The 19,620-nt window shown below is 44.8% G+C and overlaps 1 protein-coding gene and 1 long non-coding RNA gene across 2 annotated transcripts in view; both read right to left on the reverse strand.

Annotated features, from left to right (window-relative positions):
* Positions 1-2,259: 2,259 nt before the first annotated feature.
* On the reverse strand, positions 2,260-13,140 carry LOC120988542. Its single transcript, XR_005776146.1, has 3 exons — positions 13,130-13,140; positions 10,314-10,319; positions 2,260-2,422 (listed from the first exon to the last, which is right to left on the reverse strand). It is a non-coding gene; the product is annotated as an uncharacterized LOC120988542 (long non-coding RNA).
* Positions 13,141-16,846: 3,706 nt separating this feature from the next.
* The window catches only part of ERP29 (endoplasmic reticulum protein 29), a 45,677-nt gene continuing 42,903 nt past the window's right edge, over positions 16,847-19,620 (reverse strand). Inside the window, exon 3 of the mRNA XM_040416055.1 lies at positions 16,847-17,778. Within this exon, the coding sequence (XP_040271989.1) occupies positions 17,276-17,778 (503 nt within the window). The 3' untranslated portion in view covers positions 16,847-17,275. The remainder of the gene's footprint in view (positions 17,779-19,620) is intronic.

Genomic DNA, 19,620 nt, shown 5'->3' on the forward strand with positions numbered 1-19,620 from the left:
TTAAAAACTGATTTTACAAACTTTTTTAACCCTTTAGGTGTTCCACAAGAATTAATAGAAAATAGAGATACAATTTAAAAATTTCACTTTTTTGACAGATTTTACATTTTTATATTTTTTTTCCAGTTACAAAGCAAGGGTTAACAGCCAAACAAAACTCAATTTTTATGGCCCTGATTCTGTAGTTTACAGAAACACCCCATATGTGGTCGTAAACTGCTGTACGGGCACACGGCACGACACCATGTCCCATTTGAAGCCCCCTTGATGCACCCCTAGAGTAGAAATTGACCCCATATTAGAAACTACGGGATAGGGTGGAAGTTTTGTTGGTACTAGTTTAGGGTACATATGATTTTTGGTTGCTCTATATTATACTTTTTGTGAGGCAAGGTAACAAGAAATAGCTGTTTTGGCACCGTTTTTTGTTATTTACAACATTCATCTGACAGGTTAGATCATGTGGTATTTTTATAGACCAGGTTGTCACGGACGCAGCGATACCTAATATGTATACTTTTTTTTATTTATGTAAGTTTTACACAATGATTACTTTTTTTAAACAAAAAAAATCATGTTTTAGTGTTTCAATAGTCTGAGAGACATAATTTTTTCAGTTTTTGGGCGATTATGTTGGGTAGGTATGATTTTTGTGGGATGAGATGACGGTTTGATTGGCACTATTTTGGGGTGCGTGTGACTTTTTGATCGCTTGCTATTACACTTTTTGTGATGTAAGGTGACAAAAAATGGTTTATTTAGCACAGTTTTAATTTTTTACAGTGTTCATCTGAGGGGTTAGGTCATGTGATATTTTTATAGAGCAAGTTATTACGGACGCTGCGATACCTAATATGTAGGGCTGCAACGATTAATCGATGTAATCGATTATAATCGATAACTGGATTCGTTGTCGACGAATCCAGTTATCGAATAATCGCTGATTCGTTGCTATGCAGGCGGGCGGTTTACTTTAAGTCACTGCATCTTTATTTTACCTTACAATCGTGACGCTCCAGTAACAACTCTGCAGGCAGAGCGGAGGGCGGCGTAACGTCACTTACTCACGTGACGCGCCTGCTCCGCCTCCTTCATTCATAAAGTGGGCGGAGCAGGTGCGTCACGTGAGTAAGTGACGTTACGCCGCCCTCCGCTCTGCCTGCAGAGTTGTTACTGGAGCGTCACGATTGTAAGGTAAAATAAAGATGCAGTGAGTGATTAGTCTGCTGTGAGCAGCAGGGCCGGGGCTGTTATGGGTAGGGGGATCGGTCTATGGCACTGCTATGGGGAGGGGGAAATCTGTCTATGGCACTTCTATGGGGAGGGGGATCTGTGCACTGTTATGGGGAAAGGGATCTGTGCACTGTTATGGGGAAAGGGATCTGTGCACTGTTATGGGGAAAGGGATCTGTGCACTGTTATGGGGAAAGGGATCTGTGCACTGTTATGGGGAAAGGGATCTGTGCACTGTTATGGGGAAAGGGATCTGTGCACTGTTATGGGGAAAGGGATCTGTGCACTGTTATGAGGAAAGGGATCTGTGCACTGTTATGGGGAAAGGGATCTGTGCACTGTTATGGGGAAAGGGATCTGTGCACTGTTATGCCCATAACAGTGCACATATCCCCTTTCCATAACAGTGCACAGATCCCCCTCTCCATAACAGCGCCACCCACAGATCCCCCTCTCCATAACAGCGCCACCCACAGATCCCCCTCTCCATAACAGCGCCACCCACAGATCCCCCTTTCCATAACAGCGCCACCCACAGATCCCCCTCTCCATAACAGCGCCACCCACAGATCCCCCTTTCCATAACAGCGCAACCCACAGATCCCCCTCTCCATAACAGCGCCACCCACAGATCCCCCTCTCCATAACAGCACCACCCACAGATCCCCCTCTCCATAACAGCGCCACCCACAGATCCCCCTCTCCATAACAGCGCCACCCACAGATCCCCCTCTCCATAACAGCGCCACCCACAGATCCCCCTCTCCATAACAGCGCCACCCACAGATCCCCCTCTCCATAACAGCGCCACCCACAGATCCCCCTCTCCATAACAGCGCCACCCACAGATCCCCCTCTCCATAACAGCGCCACCCACAGATCCCCCTTTCCATAACAGCGCCACCCACAGATCCCCCTCTCCATAACAGCGCCACCCACAGATCCCCCTCTCCATAACAGCGCCACCCACAGATCCCCCTCTCCATAACAGCGCCACCCACAGATCCCCCTCTCCATAACAGTGCCATCCACAATTTGTTTTAATATGGCCTTTAAACATAATTTTTCAAGTAAAATCATATAAACCGCTTTGTTTTGTAATTTTGTCGTTTTTCCCGATTAATCGATTAATCGTAGAAATTAATCGGCAACTAATCGATTATTCAAATAATCGTTAGCTGCAGCCCTACTAATATGTATACTTTTTTTATGTATGTTTTACACAATGATTTCATTTTTGAATGAAAAAAAATCATGTTTTAGTGTTTCCATATTCTGAGAGCCATAGTTTTTTTAGTTTTTGGGAGATTATCTCAGGTAGGGTCTCATTTTTTGCGGGATGAGATGACGGTTTGATTGGCACTATTTTGGGGTGCATATGACTTTTTGATCGCTTGCTATTACACTTTTTGTGATGTAAGGTGACAAAAAATTGCTTATTTAGCACAGTTTTTATTTTTTATTTTTTGCGGTGTTCATCTGAGCGGTTAGGTTATGTGATATTTTTATAGAGCCGGTCTATACGGATGCGAAGATACCTAATATGTTTACTTTTTATTTATTTATGTAAGTTTTACACAATAACAGCTTTTTTAAAACAAAAAAAAAGATGTTTTAGTGTCTCCATATTCTGAGCCATAGTTTTTTTATTTTTTGGGCGACTGTCTCAGGTAGGGGCTCATTTTTTGTGGGATGAGGTGACGGTTTGATTGGTACTATTTTGGTGGGCAAACGCCTTTTTGATCGCTTGCTGTTGTACTTTTTGTGATGTAAGGTGACAAAAAAATTGTTTATTTAGCACAGTTTTTATTTTTTACGGTGTTCATCTGAGGGGTTAGGTCATGTGATATGTTTATAGAGCCGGTCGATACGGAAGCATCGATACCTAATATGTATACTTCCCCCCCCCCCCCTATTTTTTACCAATTTTTTTTTTACTTTATTTGGGGAAAATGATGTTTTTGTTTATTTTTACTTGAAACTTTTAATTTTTTGGGGGGAAAACTTTATTTTTCCAACTTTTTTTTCACTTAATTTTTTGTCCTACTTTGGGACTTCAACTTTTGGGGGTCTAATCCCTTTACAATGCATTCCAATACTTCTGTATTGGAATGCATTGGCTGTATAAGTTATACAGTGTGTATTAATCATACAGCTTCCTGCCTGTGAGAGGGGCTTGATCTCACAGGCTAGTCACATGCCATCGGGTCCCCCCTACAGCCGCATGGGGACCCGATGGCACGCCCGATCACCGCCGCAACCATAGGTAAAAGTTGCAAACCGCAGGTCTGAATTGACCTGCGGTTTGCAGTGATCGCCGACACGAGGGGCGCATTTAGCCAAGGTGTCTGCTCAATGATTTGAGCAGGCCCCGGGTTCCGATCACCGCCCACCAGGCAGCGGTGTTTGGAACTATACATGACGTACCGGTACGTCATGTGTCCTTAAGTACCGGGACAACATGCCGTACCGGTACGTCATGTGTCCGAAAGAGGTTAAAGGAGTATTATGATAGGTAAAAGTTATTCCCTATCTACAGGCTAAGAAATAACTATCAGATTGGTGGGGGTCCTACTGCTGGGACCTCCACCAATCTTGAGAACGGGGGCTCTGTACGCCCTGCTACTCCCCTGAAATGACCGGAGCAGCCGGTCAAACATGGCCCCCGTTCTCAAGATTGGTGGGGGTCCTACTGCTGGGACCTCCACCAATCTTGAGAACGGGGCTCTGTACGCCCTGCTACTCCCCTGAAATTACCGGAGCAGCCGGTCAAACATGTGCTTGGCCGCTCCATTAATTTCTATGGGAGTTCCGGAGATAGCAGAGCGCTGTACTCTATTTGCGGAACTCCCATAGAAATTAATAGAGTAGCCGCTCTGGTCATTTCAGGGGAGCAGCAGGTGGCCTGCAGGGGTTACAGGGCCCCATGTTCTCGAGAATGTTGGGGGTCCCACCAATCTAATAGTTAACGTTTACCTACAGGAATACCCCTTTAACGTCAGGCAGCAGCTGCAAAAGCAAATACAATTTTAGAATGTATAAGGCTAGTTTCACACTTGCGGCAGGACGGATCCGACATGCTGTTTAGCATGTCAAAATGAGGCTCAGTAGTGTGTGTGGCCTCCACGTGCCTGTATGACCTCCCTACAACGCCTGTGCATGCTCCTGATGAGGTGGCGGACGGTCTCCTGAGGGATCTCCTCCCAGACCTGGACTAAAGCATCTGCCAACTCCTGGACAGTCTGTGGTGCAACGTGACGTTGGTTGATAGAGCGAGACATGATGTCCCAGATGTGCTCAATTGGATTCAGGTCTGGGGAAAGGGTGGGCCAGTCCATAGCATCAATGCCTTCGTCTTGCAGGAACTGCTGACACACTCCAGCCACATGAGGTCTAGCATTGTCTTGCATTAGGAGGAACCCAGGGCCAACCGCACCAGCATATGGTCTCACAAGGGGTCTGAGGATCTCATCTCGGTACCTAATGGCAGTCAGGCTACCTCTGGCGAGCACATGGAGGGCTGTGCGGCCCTCCAAAGAAATGCCACCCCACACCATTACTGACCCAATGCCAAACCGGTCATGCTGGAGGATGTTGCAGGCAGCAGAACGTTCTCCACGGCGTCTCCAGACTCTGTCACGTCTGTCACATGTGCTCAGTGTGAACCTGCTTTCATCTGTGAAGAGCACAGGGCGCCAGTGGCGAATTTGCCAATCTTGGTGTTCTCTGGCAAATGCCAAACGTCCTGCACGGTGTTGGGCTGTAAGCACAACCCCCACCTGTGGACGTCGGGCCCTCATATCACCCTCATGGAGTCTGTTTCTGACCGTTTGAGCAGACACATGCACATTTGTGGCCTGCTGGAGGTCATTTTGCAGGGCTCTGGCAGTGCTCCTCCTGTTCCTCCTTGCACAAAGGCAGAGGTAGCGGTCCTGCTGCTGGGTTGTTGCCCTCCTACGGCCTCCTCCACGTCTCCTGATGTACTGGCCTGTCTCCTGGTAGCGCCTCCATGCTCTGGACACTACGCTGACAGACACAGCAAACCTTCTTGCCACAGCTCGCATTGATGTGCCATCCTGGATAAGCTGCACTACCTGAGCCACTTGTGTGGGTTGTAGACTCCGTCTCATGCTACCACTAGAGTGAAAGCACTGCCAGCATTCAAAAGTGACCAAAACATCAGCCAGGAAGCATAGGAACTGAGAAGTGGTCTGTGGTCACCACCTGCAGAACCACTCCTTTATTGGGGGTGTCTTGCTAATTGCCTATAATTTCCACCTGTTTTCTATCCCATTTGCACAACAGCATGTGAAATTGATTGTCACTCAGTGTTGCTTCCTAAGTGGACAGTTTGATTTCACAGAAGTGTGATTGACTTGGAGTTACATTGTGTTGTTTAAGTGTTCCCTTTATTTTTTTGAGCAGTGTATTTTACCAAGGTCTTAAAGAGATATCACAATGGAGGCAGAGCAGCGGAGCCCTCTTGCTCACAGGCCCCATAGCAGTGTCATGGTCACAAGTGAAGCTCAGCGGTGTACCTACCATGGAAGCAAGGGAAGCGACTGCTACGGGGCCTGAACTCAGGAAAGGGTTCAGTAGTAGTGTTGATCGCGAATATTCTAATCGTGAATTTTTATCGCGAATATCAGCACTTCGAGAATTTGCGAAGATGTAGAATATAGTGCTATATATTCGTAATCATGAATATTCTAGATTTTTTTTTCATCAGTAACCTCCCTTCTTGTAACCATCCCTAGCAACCAATAGGAAAGTTGCCTACCCCTTACTATATAAGAAACTCCCCAGCAGCCATTTTCTGCAGTTTTTTGCAGTTCTGAGAGAAAGAGACCAGTGACATTGCTGTGCTCTGTGCTTTCATCTAGATCCTATTCCTTATCCAATTACATTACATAGTTAGTTAGCTCATATATATAATACAGATCGTTAGTGGGAGATAGTCAGTGTAGGTTAGATAGTGATATAGTGTAGCTGACGGGTTTCTCTGCTGTCCATACATACGACCGTTCCGTTTTTTGCGGTCCGCAAAAAACAGAAGCCGCCCATGTGCCTTCCGCAATTTGCGGAACGGAACGGGCGGCCCATTGTAGAAATGACTATTCTTGTCCGCAAAACGGACAAGAATAGGACATGCTATATTTTTTTTGCGAGGCCACGGAACGGAGCAAAGGATGCGGACAGCACACGGAGTGATCTAGGGCAGAGAAGGAGTTAATATTAGCGTATCTGGTGGTCTAGGACGGAGAAGGAGGTTAAAGGGTTATTCCAATCTGGATATTTATGGAATAGTCACAGGAAGTGGGACCTGTATTGAGCCCCATCTCATAGTGGATGGAGAGGCGGCTGCACACTTCTATGGGAGTTGCAAAAATAGCCAAGCAAACTTACCACCGCCTGCCAATCAGTGGCCTCAGCGGTGACATGTGCAGGCACAGCATGTGGCCATTCATCAGCCAGCAGTGGTGATGTGCGACCTTGATGGGATCGGAAGTTCAGTGACTGTGACACGCTGCAGTAATCAGGACGACCAGAGCAGGTTACTGGGTTTTATTTGTACTTACACCATGCTCAGCCATCCCCAAATTTTTTCCATGCCCAGCCAACCCCTCTTAATGCAATTAACAAGATGCTCTCAATAACATTGATATATATATATTTTTTTAATTTGATTTATATATCAAGAGCACAAAAAATACAACTTCTGCATGGATGAGCCATTAGTATAAAAAACAGATTCAGTAATATCCGACACGTCTCAAATACAGTATGTGGTCAAAAGTCTACTTGCATACAATGAAAGGTCACAGACCCCTTAGGAGTAGAAGGGATTAGCAGATTAACAACCGAGGCGCCAACAATTCTAACGGGATGTCACACACACAACAATTCCTTTATGTGACAAGTTATAACAGTTTTTAATGGATGAAGTGACATGGAAGATGCACTTACCTAGGTGTGTGCTGTCTTGTGTGGTTTGTGGGAGAGGACTGGATCCGTCCCTGTGGTCTCATGCATACAGCCTGTAGATTACTGCATAGTCACCCTTTTATTTGCTCATTTCCCTGCCAACCAGGTACAGCCATTTCCATGAAAATCCAATGCGGTGTACGCTAGCATTGGGTGAGCTTGCCATATAATTAAGCTATTGATAATTATTACCTTTTTTTATGAAATTATTTTAGCAGTGGTGCTGTGTTTCTAGGACCTGACCCTGAGTGACATAATTTACAGTTATGCATAAAATATATAATTCTTCTATTTTACTTGCTTTTATACATATATAAATAAGAGGTCTTATAGACCCTATTATCCCAGAAGGCAGTAGTTTTCCTTCAGTGTATTGCTACCTCTAAGGGCTCATGCACACAAACGTGCTTTATTTCTTTGTCCGTTTTTTTGTGGACCATATGCGGAACCATTTATTTTAAAGGGTCCGCAAAAAAAAGGAAGTAACTCAGTGTGCATTCCGTTTCCGTATGTCCGCATGTCCGTTCCGCAAAAAAATAGAACATGTCCTATTATTGTCCACATAACTGGGCCAGCTGTTCCGTTCCACAATATACGGAATGCACACGGACATCAAGATGTGTTCAGGGCAAGAAAATAGGTAACGTCACGGGTCTGTATATATTGCAGATACAATATAATAATGAGGATGTTTATAGCGACTCTCCTATCCTTTTGCTGTGGGTTGGTGCTGTCTGGAGTGGCTCACCCAGGCACTAAAAGCGTATATATCATATAAGAACAATAGACAGGCACTCACCACCTGACTCAACACAGGCAATCAAATAAAATACACATTTTATTCTAATATAAATTATTTAAAAAGGCCAATAACATATAATATGAATGAGAGTAAGGATTGCCTGTGTTGAGTCAGATGGTGAGTGCCTGTCTATTGTTCTTATACAATATAATAATGCTCCTAACAGATTCCCCTTAGGACCTGTCACCTCTCCTGACATGTCTGCTTTAGTAGGGGTATTTCGGTTGTTTAAAATTAACTATTAAATCGACTGATCACAAGAACGTCTACCCCTTACCCCCTGTAGCCCCCCTGAAATGAACATAGCGGCCGGTCGTACGTGTGCATGGCCCCTCAATTCATTTCTATGGGAGTTCCTGAGATAGCTGAGTACAGTGCCTTGCTATCTCAAGAATTCCCATTAGAAATGAATAGAGTGGCCGGACGCATGCCCGACCAGCTACTCCTTTCATTTCAGGGGCTGCAGGGGGAACGGGGCACCTATTCTCGTGATCAGTGGGGGACCTACCACTGGGATAGAGGATAACTTCGAACAACAGGATTATCCCTTTAACCATGCAATAACACTTCTGGAGCATCTTTTCTTATACCTCTATGATGTGCCATTCCTCTGTTATTCCTACTAGAATTGCATGAATGACTTACCAGCATTTTGCAATATAGGTCCATCTGGGGGTTACCTGATGGGGTGTGTCCCTGTTTAACATTATGCAATCAGTGCTTCTATTACTAGACTATACAGGGACACACCCTCCCAACTGCTAATACCCGGAAGGACCTTTATGGCAGACTGCTGGGCAGCTCATTCATGCACTTATAGTAGGAATAATACAGGAATAGAACAAAACATATGCCATATGAAAAGATGGTTCAGAATTGTTATAACATAGGGAATGAAAGCTACTCAAACTGACATGTCAGGAGAGGTGACAGGTCCTCTTTGACTCCCAAGCACCTTTCTAGAAGTCTAGCCTACATGAGTGCTATAAAGCGGGCCGAGGATGCAGACTTTTCTTTGTTCTTTTACCAATCTTATATATATTCCTGTTCCTTGGAAAGACTGTTCACCATCGATAAGCAGATCATCAGTGCAATGCTTTTAATGACAATATGTCGGCCTAATAACCTGTGTAAATGCCATGTGAGACATATGTCTGGGAGAGTGGACTGACCACAGGGGGTGGTGAAGACATCTGCATCTTTGGTCACTCCAATCAATTCCTATATACCCTAAGCCGTATCCAGAAGGATAAGCTGAGTCCTCTCTCCTTTTGTTTCTTTGTAAGTAGATATGTTGGGACAAGAAGAACATAAAAAAAAAAATCTCATTTACAAAGCGTGGCAGAAAGCCAAAATTTTCCAATTTATGCCAGTTTGGTTGGGGAAAGATTTACCATGAGGGGGAATTTTTGAAGTCAGTTTTTCTTGAGCCTGTGCTACCATAATTTGTGCTCGTTTCTTGATAAATTTGGTGTATCTTTATATATGTCTAGAGATATTTCTCCTGCTTTCATGACACCCCCCTACTGCAGTGAAGCTGCTACATCTTTTAGACCTTTTGAAAAAAATAAAAATAATCAAAATGTTTGCATAAAAACGGCACATGCCAAAAATGTGTGACCTTTTTACACCATAAAACTGGTAAGAATGGTTTATAAACGTCGCCCGTATTTTCCTGTGGATTCTGCAGTGAGGAGGAGAAATATCTGTGCGAGCAAATATTTGACTCAATGTTTCTTTAGCACGTCTGCACGACTTGTGCTTTTCAGATTGTGAAACACTACACAAAAAAAACTATTAAAAACACTAATTTATTTATTACTTTGTGAACAATGGGTGTAGCCAAAGATCAAAAACACAAAAAATATGAATACCATATGGTTCTCTGCAGAGTTCTGCACATATTGAAATACAATGCTGGCTACAACTGCATGTACTGACATACAATGGAAGATGACTGGAAAAAAACAGAAATAAGGCCAGAGACATCATGAGATTGACATGACATTATTAGATTAAAGAGAACCTGTCACCACAAAATGCAATACAATCTGAAAGCAGTATCTTATAGAGCAGGAGGAGCTGAGTGGATTGATATATATTTTTGGTGGGAAAAGGTAAACTGTAATTTATACATTAATATCTTAGCTTTTTCCACCTCCTGTGAACAGCTATTGGTACACTGACGAGGTGTTATCAGCGACTGACAGCTATCTCTTGTGCACACTTAGGGCCGTATTAGACCTGGAGTTGAGGCTGGCGATTATTTGAAAGGATAGCGTTCCTTCCCGACAATCACCTGCCCCGTCAGTTAGGGAGACCGCTACAATGATCTCCTCCACAGTATGGGGAGGAGCAATAACTAATGCCGTCGCTCGTCTCCACATAATAATTATTTGCCGGCAGCAGACCATGATTTCACTGCATGATCTGCCACCAGCAAACAATGATTTTTTTTAGCCTGCATAAAAATTGCAATTGCCTGATGAATGAGCATTTGCCTGTTCATCGGGTAATCAAAGTCACTTTTACACAGGCAGTGTCACGGACGTACCGAGACATACAGACGTCCCTGCGACAATGGGTGACAGAAGATCTGTAAGACTGGCAACACGTGCTTTGATCTGACAGGTTTCCTTGTGGATTATAGACGTCTGTGTTGTTTCTGGACTGGCCACACCTCTAACCTCGAGGTGTTGCTATTGTGGTCCTTTAACTTTCCTTACTTATAGTTGGTTCTCCCAAAATGCTGTGCAGTTTATACCTTCAGTGGTATCTGTGGTCTGCTGGTGTTTGGTTCTCGGCTGTTGCTGCCATAGCTACTGGAAAGTTAAGTGTTTCCTTTCCCTTTTGCATTTTGTTTTGGTTTATCTGTGTGTTGTTTTCCCCTGCCCTTTGTTGTAGGCCTGATGGAGACTCCTGGTCGTCCTTCCTTTCTGGAGGAACAGGTAGTCTCAGTCCTGTCACTATCACCAGGGCCTTATAGGGTGAGTTAAGACTCTAGGTACTCCTGCGTATGAATTTACCTACCTCTGGGGTCTGTTCATACTGATAGCCAGTCAGGACTGTGACTAGGGATTTGACTAGGAGGTGTCCTTCTTTCTTCCCTTGCTTTCAGGCCTTGTTCCATGTCCTCCTTCGTCCGTTGTGGTGTCTCCCTCCCACACACGGGTGTGACAGGCAGATCATTGCAAGCATTCCAAGCAATGATCTGGCTGACCCTCTGCACATCTAATACAGCCCTTTTACACACAATGCTATCAATCATTGATAAACCCTCCTGTACCGATTGCTGTTCATAGGAGGTATAAAAAGCAGAGCTGTAAATGTATAAATTACAGGTTTTACTGAAGCTTTTCCCACATAACTATATATCAATCTTCTCAGCTTTTCCTGCTCTATAACATGGCGATTTCAGATTGTATTGCATTTTCTGGTGACAGGACCTAACGATGCATCACAGGTAAGACATAATGACATTTTAACCGTTATATATTAGAAATCATAAGAAGGCTAAAAGTATAAAATATGGAAAAACTTGTTATTGAGTAGGTGGGAACAGTCCAACATTTATTGGGCTTCTATAAAATAACCCATACATAGCAATTTGAAACATCTGCAACATTTCAGCAAACTGGATGCAGCTATTATCTAGGAGTTATTAGGGACAATTATCAATATTGGCGTAGTGCGCCAAAAAATAAAAATAAAATACTAACATTACAAATCAAAAGTGGTGATTTGTTCCATCTCATATAGCAAAAGGCGCATGCCACTTTTAAAATGTGACTTTTTTAAAGGGAGTCTGTCACCTACATAACATGTTTTAAACTGATTATATAGCTCTGTGGGAGGCAGATCCATAACACTGATGGTACCGGGGTTTAGTTTTTTAGAGCCTCGAAGGTGCTAAAAACAAAGTTTTAAAGATATGTAAATTACCTAGTGCAAGTGCCCAGGGCGGAGTGTCCTGCAAGTGACCAGCGCAACCCGCCTTACTTGCGCCTGACTCCTCCCCTCTGTATCGTCCAGCCAGCCCTCTATCCTTGCAGCGTCATTCTCGTCTCCAGTCATAATCCAGTGCCCGTGCGCTTCACCACCTGGTCCGGGCACGCACAGTACATTGCCCACTGTGGGAAATGGCACATTGATATGCAGTGCGCATGCGCCTGTTAAGTAACTGGCCCGACGTAAAGCCGAAGACGAGTGGCCAGGTCTCCATTATTTGGTATGGGACTGCCAGAAATAGCTGAGCCAGCACTCGCCTATTTTAGGAACTCCCATAAATGTGAAGGAAGAGCATGCATGGCTGCTCTCTCTTCACTTCAGGGGCACTGTTCTGGAACTAGGACCGGGTCCCAGAGGTGTGAAGCTACACCTATCTGACACTGATGGCATAGCCTAGTGATATGCCATCATTGTCCCAGAAGTGAATACTCCTTTAGGAATCTTAATGGGAATCTGTCAGCACTTTTAACCATGCAAAACTGCTAATAGCCCTAGGCAGGGGCTGGGGACAGCACAACAAACAAACTTTTTTGTGGAGATTTTATCAGGAGTAGTCTGAATATGAACTTTTATTCTGCGTAGTTTTGCTCCTGCAAATGCCCAGTAGCAGGGTTTCATTGTGAAGTGCTCTCTGCATTGAGCTCCATCACAACTCTTCCAATTTGCTGAGTGACAGCTATAGTTGTCTCCTGGTTGGATGCTACAGCTGTCACTCAAAGTAGAGGAGTGGGGCTGTGAAGAAGCTCAATGCAGAGAGCACTTTACATTGAAGCTGCATCTCCAGTGCACTTGCGGGAAAATAACCTGCCAAAATAAGGCCCCTTTAACATGAGCAAGTTTTCTGCGCGGGTAAAATGGGTGACGTGAACGCATAGCTTCTGCACTGAATCCTGACCCATTCATTTCAAAGGGTCTGCGTACATGAGCATTTTTTTCCATGCATCAGTTCTGCATTACGTGAAAAACGCAGCATGTTCTATATTCTGCGTTTTTCACGCAGCCCTGGCCCCATAGAAGTGAATGGGGCTTCAGTGAAAAAAATGCATAACATCCGGAAGCAAATCCGGATGCAATGTGTTTTTCACTGATGGTTGCTAAGACATGTTGTTTGTAAACCTTCAGTTTTCATCACGCACATGAAAAACGCATTGCACCCGCGTGAAAAAAACTGAGCAACTGAACACAATCGCAGACAAAACTGACTGAACTTGCTTGCAAAATGGTGCGAGTTTTACTGAACGTACCTGAAAGGCTACATGCACACAACCGTTGTGTTTTTTGCGGTCCGCAAATCGCAGATCCGCAAAACACGGATGGCGTCCGTGTGCATTTCGCAATTTCCGTAACGGCACGGACAGCCTTTAATATAACTGCCTATTCTTGTCCGCAAAGCGTGGACAAGAATAGAACAGGTTATATTTTTTTGCGGACCACGGAATGGAGCAACGGCTGCGGACAGCACACAGAGTCCTGTCCACATCTTTTGCGGCCCCATTGAAGTGAATGGGTTCGCATCCGAGCCGCCAAAACTGCAGCTCGGATGCGGACCAAAACAACGGCCGTGTGCATGAGGCCTAAGATGGAGAAACAGTCCCCACTGTTTAAAATACTGTTGATGTGTAAATTGACTTATTAGGGCTGTCATTGTGCTCTTTGATCACTAGAGGCCGCTGTTTCCCCACGCAGCTAAGCTACTGCTGGAATTTGAAAATGCATAGAGAGGTGTGGTGATCTAACTGGACAAGAAGCAGGAAATAGAGCTCGGCAGGCATCTTTACAGGGACACCGGAGCTGGAAGACAGAATCCAGTGGCATCCAGGCATGAGTGTAAGCTGGAGTGGCCGGAATCACTGTTGAAAGTGATGGATTGCTGTGTAGTTATCCAGATATCGCCCAGAGAAAAGAAGATTGGTTCCCGGAAAGCTGGAAGAGCTGTGGAACGGAGCTACACACCCTGCATGGCCTCATGGTTTCTGTAAAGACTTGTTGTCTGATTTAAGTCACCATCAGATGAATAGCAGACCTGGGTCGGTAAGATTGTGCACGCACCAAGTACATATTAGCGCCTAATAGGGTTGTTGCGGGTATCAAAATTTCAATACCCAGTCGATACTTTTGTTCTTTTCCATTTTTTCGATACTAGCCCGCGCTGCTGCACAGTCTAGTATCACAGAACATCAGCGTGCTCATGTTCCCTCAGCAGCACAGGGGAGAAGGAAGCAGTCTCTCCCTCCTCCCTGTGCCGCGCTGCCAATAAAGAGAGAGGGGTGGAGGAGGGGTGGGCGCACTGCGCCACCAATGATAGGAGGACTTTTAATGGGTCGGACTTTAAGTAGCATGCTACATAGAGCGGTGCCCAGGGATCTCCCTGCACCTACTATTATTCCTGGGCGCCGCTCCATTCGCCCGCTGTGCCCCAGTTACAGTCTCCTGCTCCGTATGCTAATTACTACTATCGGAGCGATGGGGAGGAGACATCAGCTTCTTTCCTGGGCGTTCCGAGAAGCAACGCCTAGGAGAGAAGCTGATGTCTCCTCCCCATCGCTCCGATAGTAGTAATTAGCATACGGAGCAGGAGACTGTAACTGGGGCACAGCGGGCGAATGGAGCGGCGCCCAGGAATAATAGTAGGTGCAGGGAGATCCCTGGGCGCCGCTCTACATGTCCTGCTAACTTAACTAAGTCCGAACCCACGAAAGATAGTCTTTAACTTTTAATACAGGAGGCGGGTGCCGGCAGCAGAATCGCATAGTCGGCACCCTGCCTCTGACAGGTGCGGCACCTGAGGGGTTAACTGCCGCTGATCTACTGCCAGTACCCGCCTCCTGTATTAAAGGTTAATTATCATTGGTGGCGCAGTGTGCCCCCCCCCCCAGTATTAGAATCATTGGTGGCGCAGCGCCCCCTCCCCCCTCAACCCCCCTAGTATCAAAATCATTGGTGGCAGTGGCCACAGGGTCCCCTTTCCCCTCCTCATTTTTTCGCGTGGTATCAAATGGTATAGAGTATCGCAATACTTTTTTATGGTATCGAAATCGAATCAAAAATTTGCCTAAAGACAACAGTAAGCCTGTAGTTAGGGGATCCTGTCTTGCATCAGGCTAAAAGTGTTTGCAAGTTTTTCTGCAAGGAATCCGTTGCCTTAAAGGGACACTATACAACTGAACGCAACAGTATTGTTCACGAATTCAATTCACTCAGTTGTTTTACTCAAGAATATTATAGAGCTTTATATCTGTGATAAGGTTGTAAGCTGCTGAGTTACACCGCAGGCGAGATCATATCCTGCATCACACACAATTGTTCCTGTTTTCTAGGGTAATAAAAGGTACGCGAGGCAGTGTTAGTTGTGCTCGCCAGTAGGTAAATTGTCGCAAGTGTTTTCCCGGCTACCACTAGAGGGCGCCGTGCTGTGTAACTCAGGGGTCTCAGCCTACGGGCTGAGGGGATGTAACTTTATGCCATGTTTACTGCATTTGGAACTGTATGTGACATCCTGTTTAATACCACTATTCAGTAAAGTTTCTGTTAAAAGCTGATGTCGGTGTTGCTTTCCTCGTCTGTGACTTTGTTGTATCCTGGGGAGCCCACCCCGGTACACGGCTTTACAAATTGGCGTAGTCGGCAGGATACAGCGACCGTAATGGGCAGGAACACGGCGGGAGATCTTCCCCCGGCGCTAGTAGCACCTGATCAGGACTCAGCTTGGGGGTGCTGTTGCGTCATCTTCAGAAATGTGATGGTAAAAACATGACGTTGCAGGACTGGACTGAAAGGGTGCAAAGTGCGTTTGGAATGTGTGACCTAACTCCCGAGCTGCAGGTCGAGGTTGCACTGGGAACCCTAGAGGGTGAGACCCTGATGCAGTATGGCCATGTGTCCAGAGAATGCCCAGAACAGATGGAATCTGAGCAGAAGTTAAAATTCACAACACCGCAGTAGCTGGGCATCCTGCGGCAGTACAATAGAAGCTGAGCCCCATTGCACTACCTGCATGCCAGCAGCCCCGTTATGTGGCATCCAGGAGGCTTATGGTGCTGGGAGGGGCGCTGGATGATTTGGAGAGAGTCCCGAATGGCTGCCCGGACATGTGGAAAGTGAAACAATGGGTCCGTCTGAACCCAGAGGGCCAACGCTGGTGTACCCTTCCCCCCCCCCCCCCCCACAGCGCTATGCACAGGACGAGTGTGGATGGGGAGGGTTGCCGAGAATGACAACTTCTAGTGGGGTGGCATGTAAGATGGAGAAACAGTCCTCACTGTTTAAAATACTGTTGATGCGTAAATTGACTTATTAGGGCTGTCATTGTGCTCTTTGAAGAATATTATAGAGCTTTATATCTGTGATAAGGTTGTAAGCTGCTGAGTTACACCGCAGGCAAGATCATATCCTGCATCACACACAATTGTTCCTGTTTTCTAGGGTAATAATAGGAATGCGAGGCAGTGTTAGTTGTGCTCGCCAGTAGCTAAATTGTCGCAAATGTTTTCCCGGCTACCACTCGAGGGCGCCGTGCTGTGTAACTCAGGGGTCTCAGCCTACGGGCTGAGGGGATGTAACTTTATGCTATGTTCACTGCATTTGGAACTGTATGTGATATCCTGGTTAATACCACTATTCAGTAAAGTTTCTGTTGTTTTAAAAGCTGGTGTCGGTGTTGCTTTCCTTGTCTGTGACTTCGCTGTATCCTGGGGAACCCACCACGGGCTTACACACCCTGAACGCATCCGGAGCAAATACGTATTGTTCATGTGAAAGAGGCCTAATACATAATTTTCACATTACTCATAATAAATGCTCCACAAAAAAAGCTGAGTATTTTTACATAGTCAAAACTGCTGACAGATACTCATTAAATATAGGTACAGTACTAGATAATCTGCACCAACCTTTCACATGGATTACTGGACAAGGCACCATGTAATAATTCAACAAGCTACTATCAAGACAGACATGAGCATCTCTTGAACTATTGCATGAAAGTAGGAAGCCACAATACAAAAAAAAATATATATATATACTATTCCTTAGAATGGACTAAAATACTGTATTGCTGAACTTAGAAATGATGTAGACACATGCTCTGATGCACATAACAAGAACACAGTATATATCAAAACTAGGCAGGCAGTGAGACTTCCTATGGTAAGAACAGATGTCCATGAAGTGAGATGAGACATGTCACAATGTTTCTTGTACCATTAATATGGAATACTGTTGGAATAAATAGGTTAACTTGAATCTATTTTAAAGCTCCTCTTTTTCTTGCGCTTTGCTCTGGAAGCTGCTGAGAATATTGAGCCTCTTCTGGAGATCCTCTTTCTTAGAATCACTCATCTTGTTCTTTTCTATCAGTTTTGTAATGCGTTCAAACTCACTGTGCGCAAAGTTCTCTCCTTGGTCCAGGATTTTGCTCATGATCTTCACATATTGCTCTGCAGACTGTTTATCCAGCTCCCCAACAAAGGCCAACATGGTCTGAGTTTTCTTCAGGAGCTCGCTCCTCTCCTCTTTATCAGTGGACTTTATGAACTCTTCAGCTAGCATATCATAATCCTCTAGGCACCCAGGCATGCCCAAGTATACTCCATGAGTCTTTAACCAATGCTGGATAGCATTGATCTTAACCACCCCATTGTAAGGGATTGGGTTTTCGATGTCACCATTCACAAAGAGATAAAAATATGGGAACTTTTCCTTATCTAGCTTGTACCTCTCACCCAACTCCATATTAATTTTATCTCCATAATCTGTAAAAGAATGAAAAAATACAGAATAAACACTGAAAGCATTTTAAGAAAGGGAAGTGTCCTTGATGTAGATCTATCACCAGCTATCTATAAAATATATTTGTTTCCATATTTGTTCTTCATAGACACCTATTCAAACAAATTTGGTACATACAATATACTCTTCATGATCCAATTTCAAATGCTGGGGGATTGTCAAGTCCAGCCAACAGGGTTCTAGAAGTTTCTAATAAAGTAATGTGTTTTTGATGCGGTGTGCATTAAATGTACACACTAATGTGACTGTAACTACTGAGGCACTGCCTCTCACTCTGCCTCTCATCTCCCTATATGTGCTGTCTAAATTACAAACTGGTGCTTATAGCAACCAATCACAGTACAGGTTTCATTTTTTTTCCATAGCAACCAACCACAGCACATATTTCATTTTACTACAACGCTTCCGACTCTGCCTCTTGCTGCATGTTGTCAGAAAATAAGGTCCTTTGTAATTTGTAATTCAAAGTTTTGTAATTCAGTTATAATTTCTAACATGCACTGTCTAAAAGATAAACTATTTGCTGTCCCAAGCAACTAATGATTCAGTCTGCACTTTATACACTAATGTAACTGCTGAAGAACTGCTTCTCACTCTGCCTCTCATCTCCCAGACAATTCAGTCTGCCTCTCATCTCTTTGCTGTCTAAAAGACAAACTGTTTGTTGCTTACAGCAACCAGTCACAGCACAGCTTTCATTTTGCTTTCATCAACCAATCACAGCACAACTATCAATCTCTCTACTGGGTCAAAGACAATAATGAGTATTTCTAGGTAAGAAATAGCATTAGAAAATATTTATATAGATAGATATAAACCCAAGCAATTCTGGGTATATACGCTATGTGAGACGGTGACAGGAAGAGTGATTGATACTTTCCCCCAGAATCCTGTCATATGCAGCTTAAGCTCCAAGGAATGCCCAGTATGTAGTGGAAAGCCCAAGCTTTGTAGAAAAGCCGGTATATGGCCTGGAGTTTTGGATTGGGGAAGAGTTGGGCGGGTTCTAGCCTGCTGCCTGATTAGCTGCACCTGCAGCACTTGCATAAAGAGAACACGGGCAGAGAGTCTGGGCCTGAGAGCTGGATTATATCTGGAAGTGACATGCCGGTCCTTGTGAGTAGTTTGCTGTGGTGAACTTCAGTGCTTCAGTGCTGACAGTACCGTACCTAGGACACTTAGTGGAACACTGTTTACACTACTTTCACACTCGCGTTTGGTGCAGATCTGTCATGGATCTGCACAGACGGATCCGTTCAGATAATACAAACATCTGCATCCGTTCAGAACGGATCCGTTTGTATTATCTTTAACATAGCCAAGACGGATCCGTCTTGAACACCATTGAAAGTCAATGGAGGACGGATCCGTTTTCTATTGTGTCATAGAAAACGGATCCGTCCCCATTGACTTACATTCAGGGCCGGCGCCAGCCATAAGCAGAGTAGGCCACCGCGTAGAGCGCACTCTGCCTGGGGGCGCCGGCACTCTGGAGTCCGAATCCCAAGCAGTAGCACCCGCCCCGCCCCCTACTTGTGATCCATCTGACATCATCTCCTTGACTCCTTCTGTTCCTGTACTTGCCGGCCGGATGCGCTGCGAGTGCGAGCATGAGCATGAGTTTGTTCAGTCACTTCGGGCAGAGCGAGCGGCACACAGCTGAAACACAGCTACGTCTCCTGGTGTATTTAAATCCAATTGCTTAAAAAAAAAAAAAATATAAAAATATATATAAGACTTCTACTGTAGGTAACTTTGATACCTAGTGTAGATCCATACACATGACAGCTGCCCCAACACACCCA

Source organism: Bufo bufo, chromosome 2 (assembly GCF_905171765.1).
Source record: "Bufo bufo chromosome 2, aBufBuf1.1, whole genome shotgun sequence".
NCBI lineage: Eukaryota > Metazoa > Chordata > Amphibia > Anura > Bufonidae > Bufo > Bufo bufo.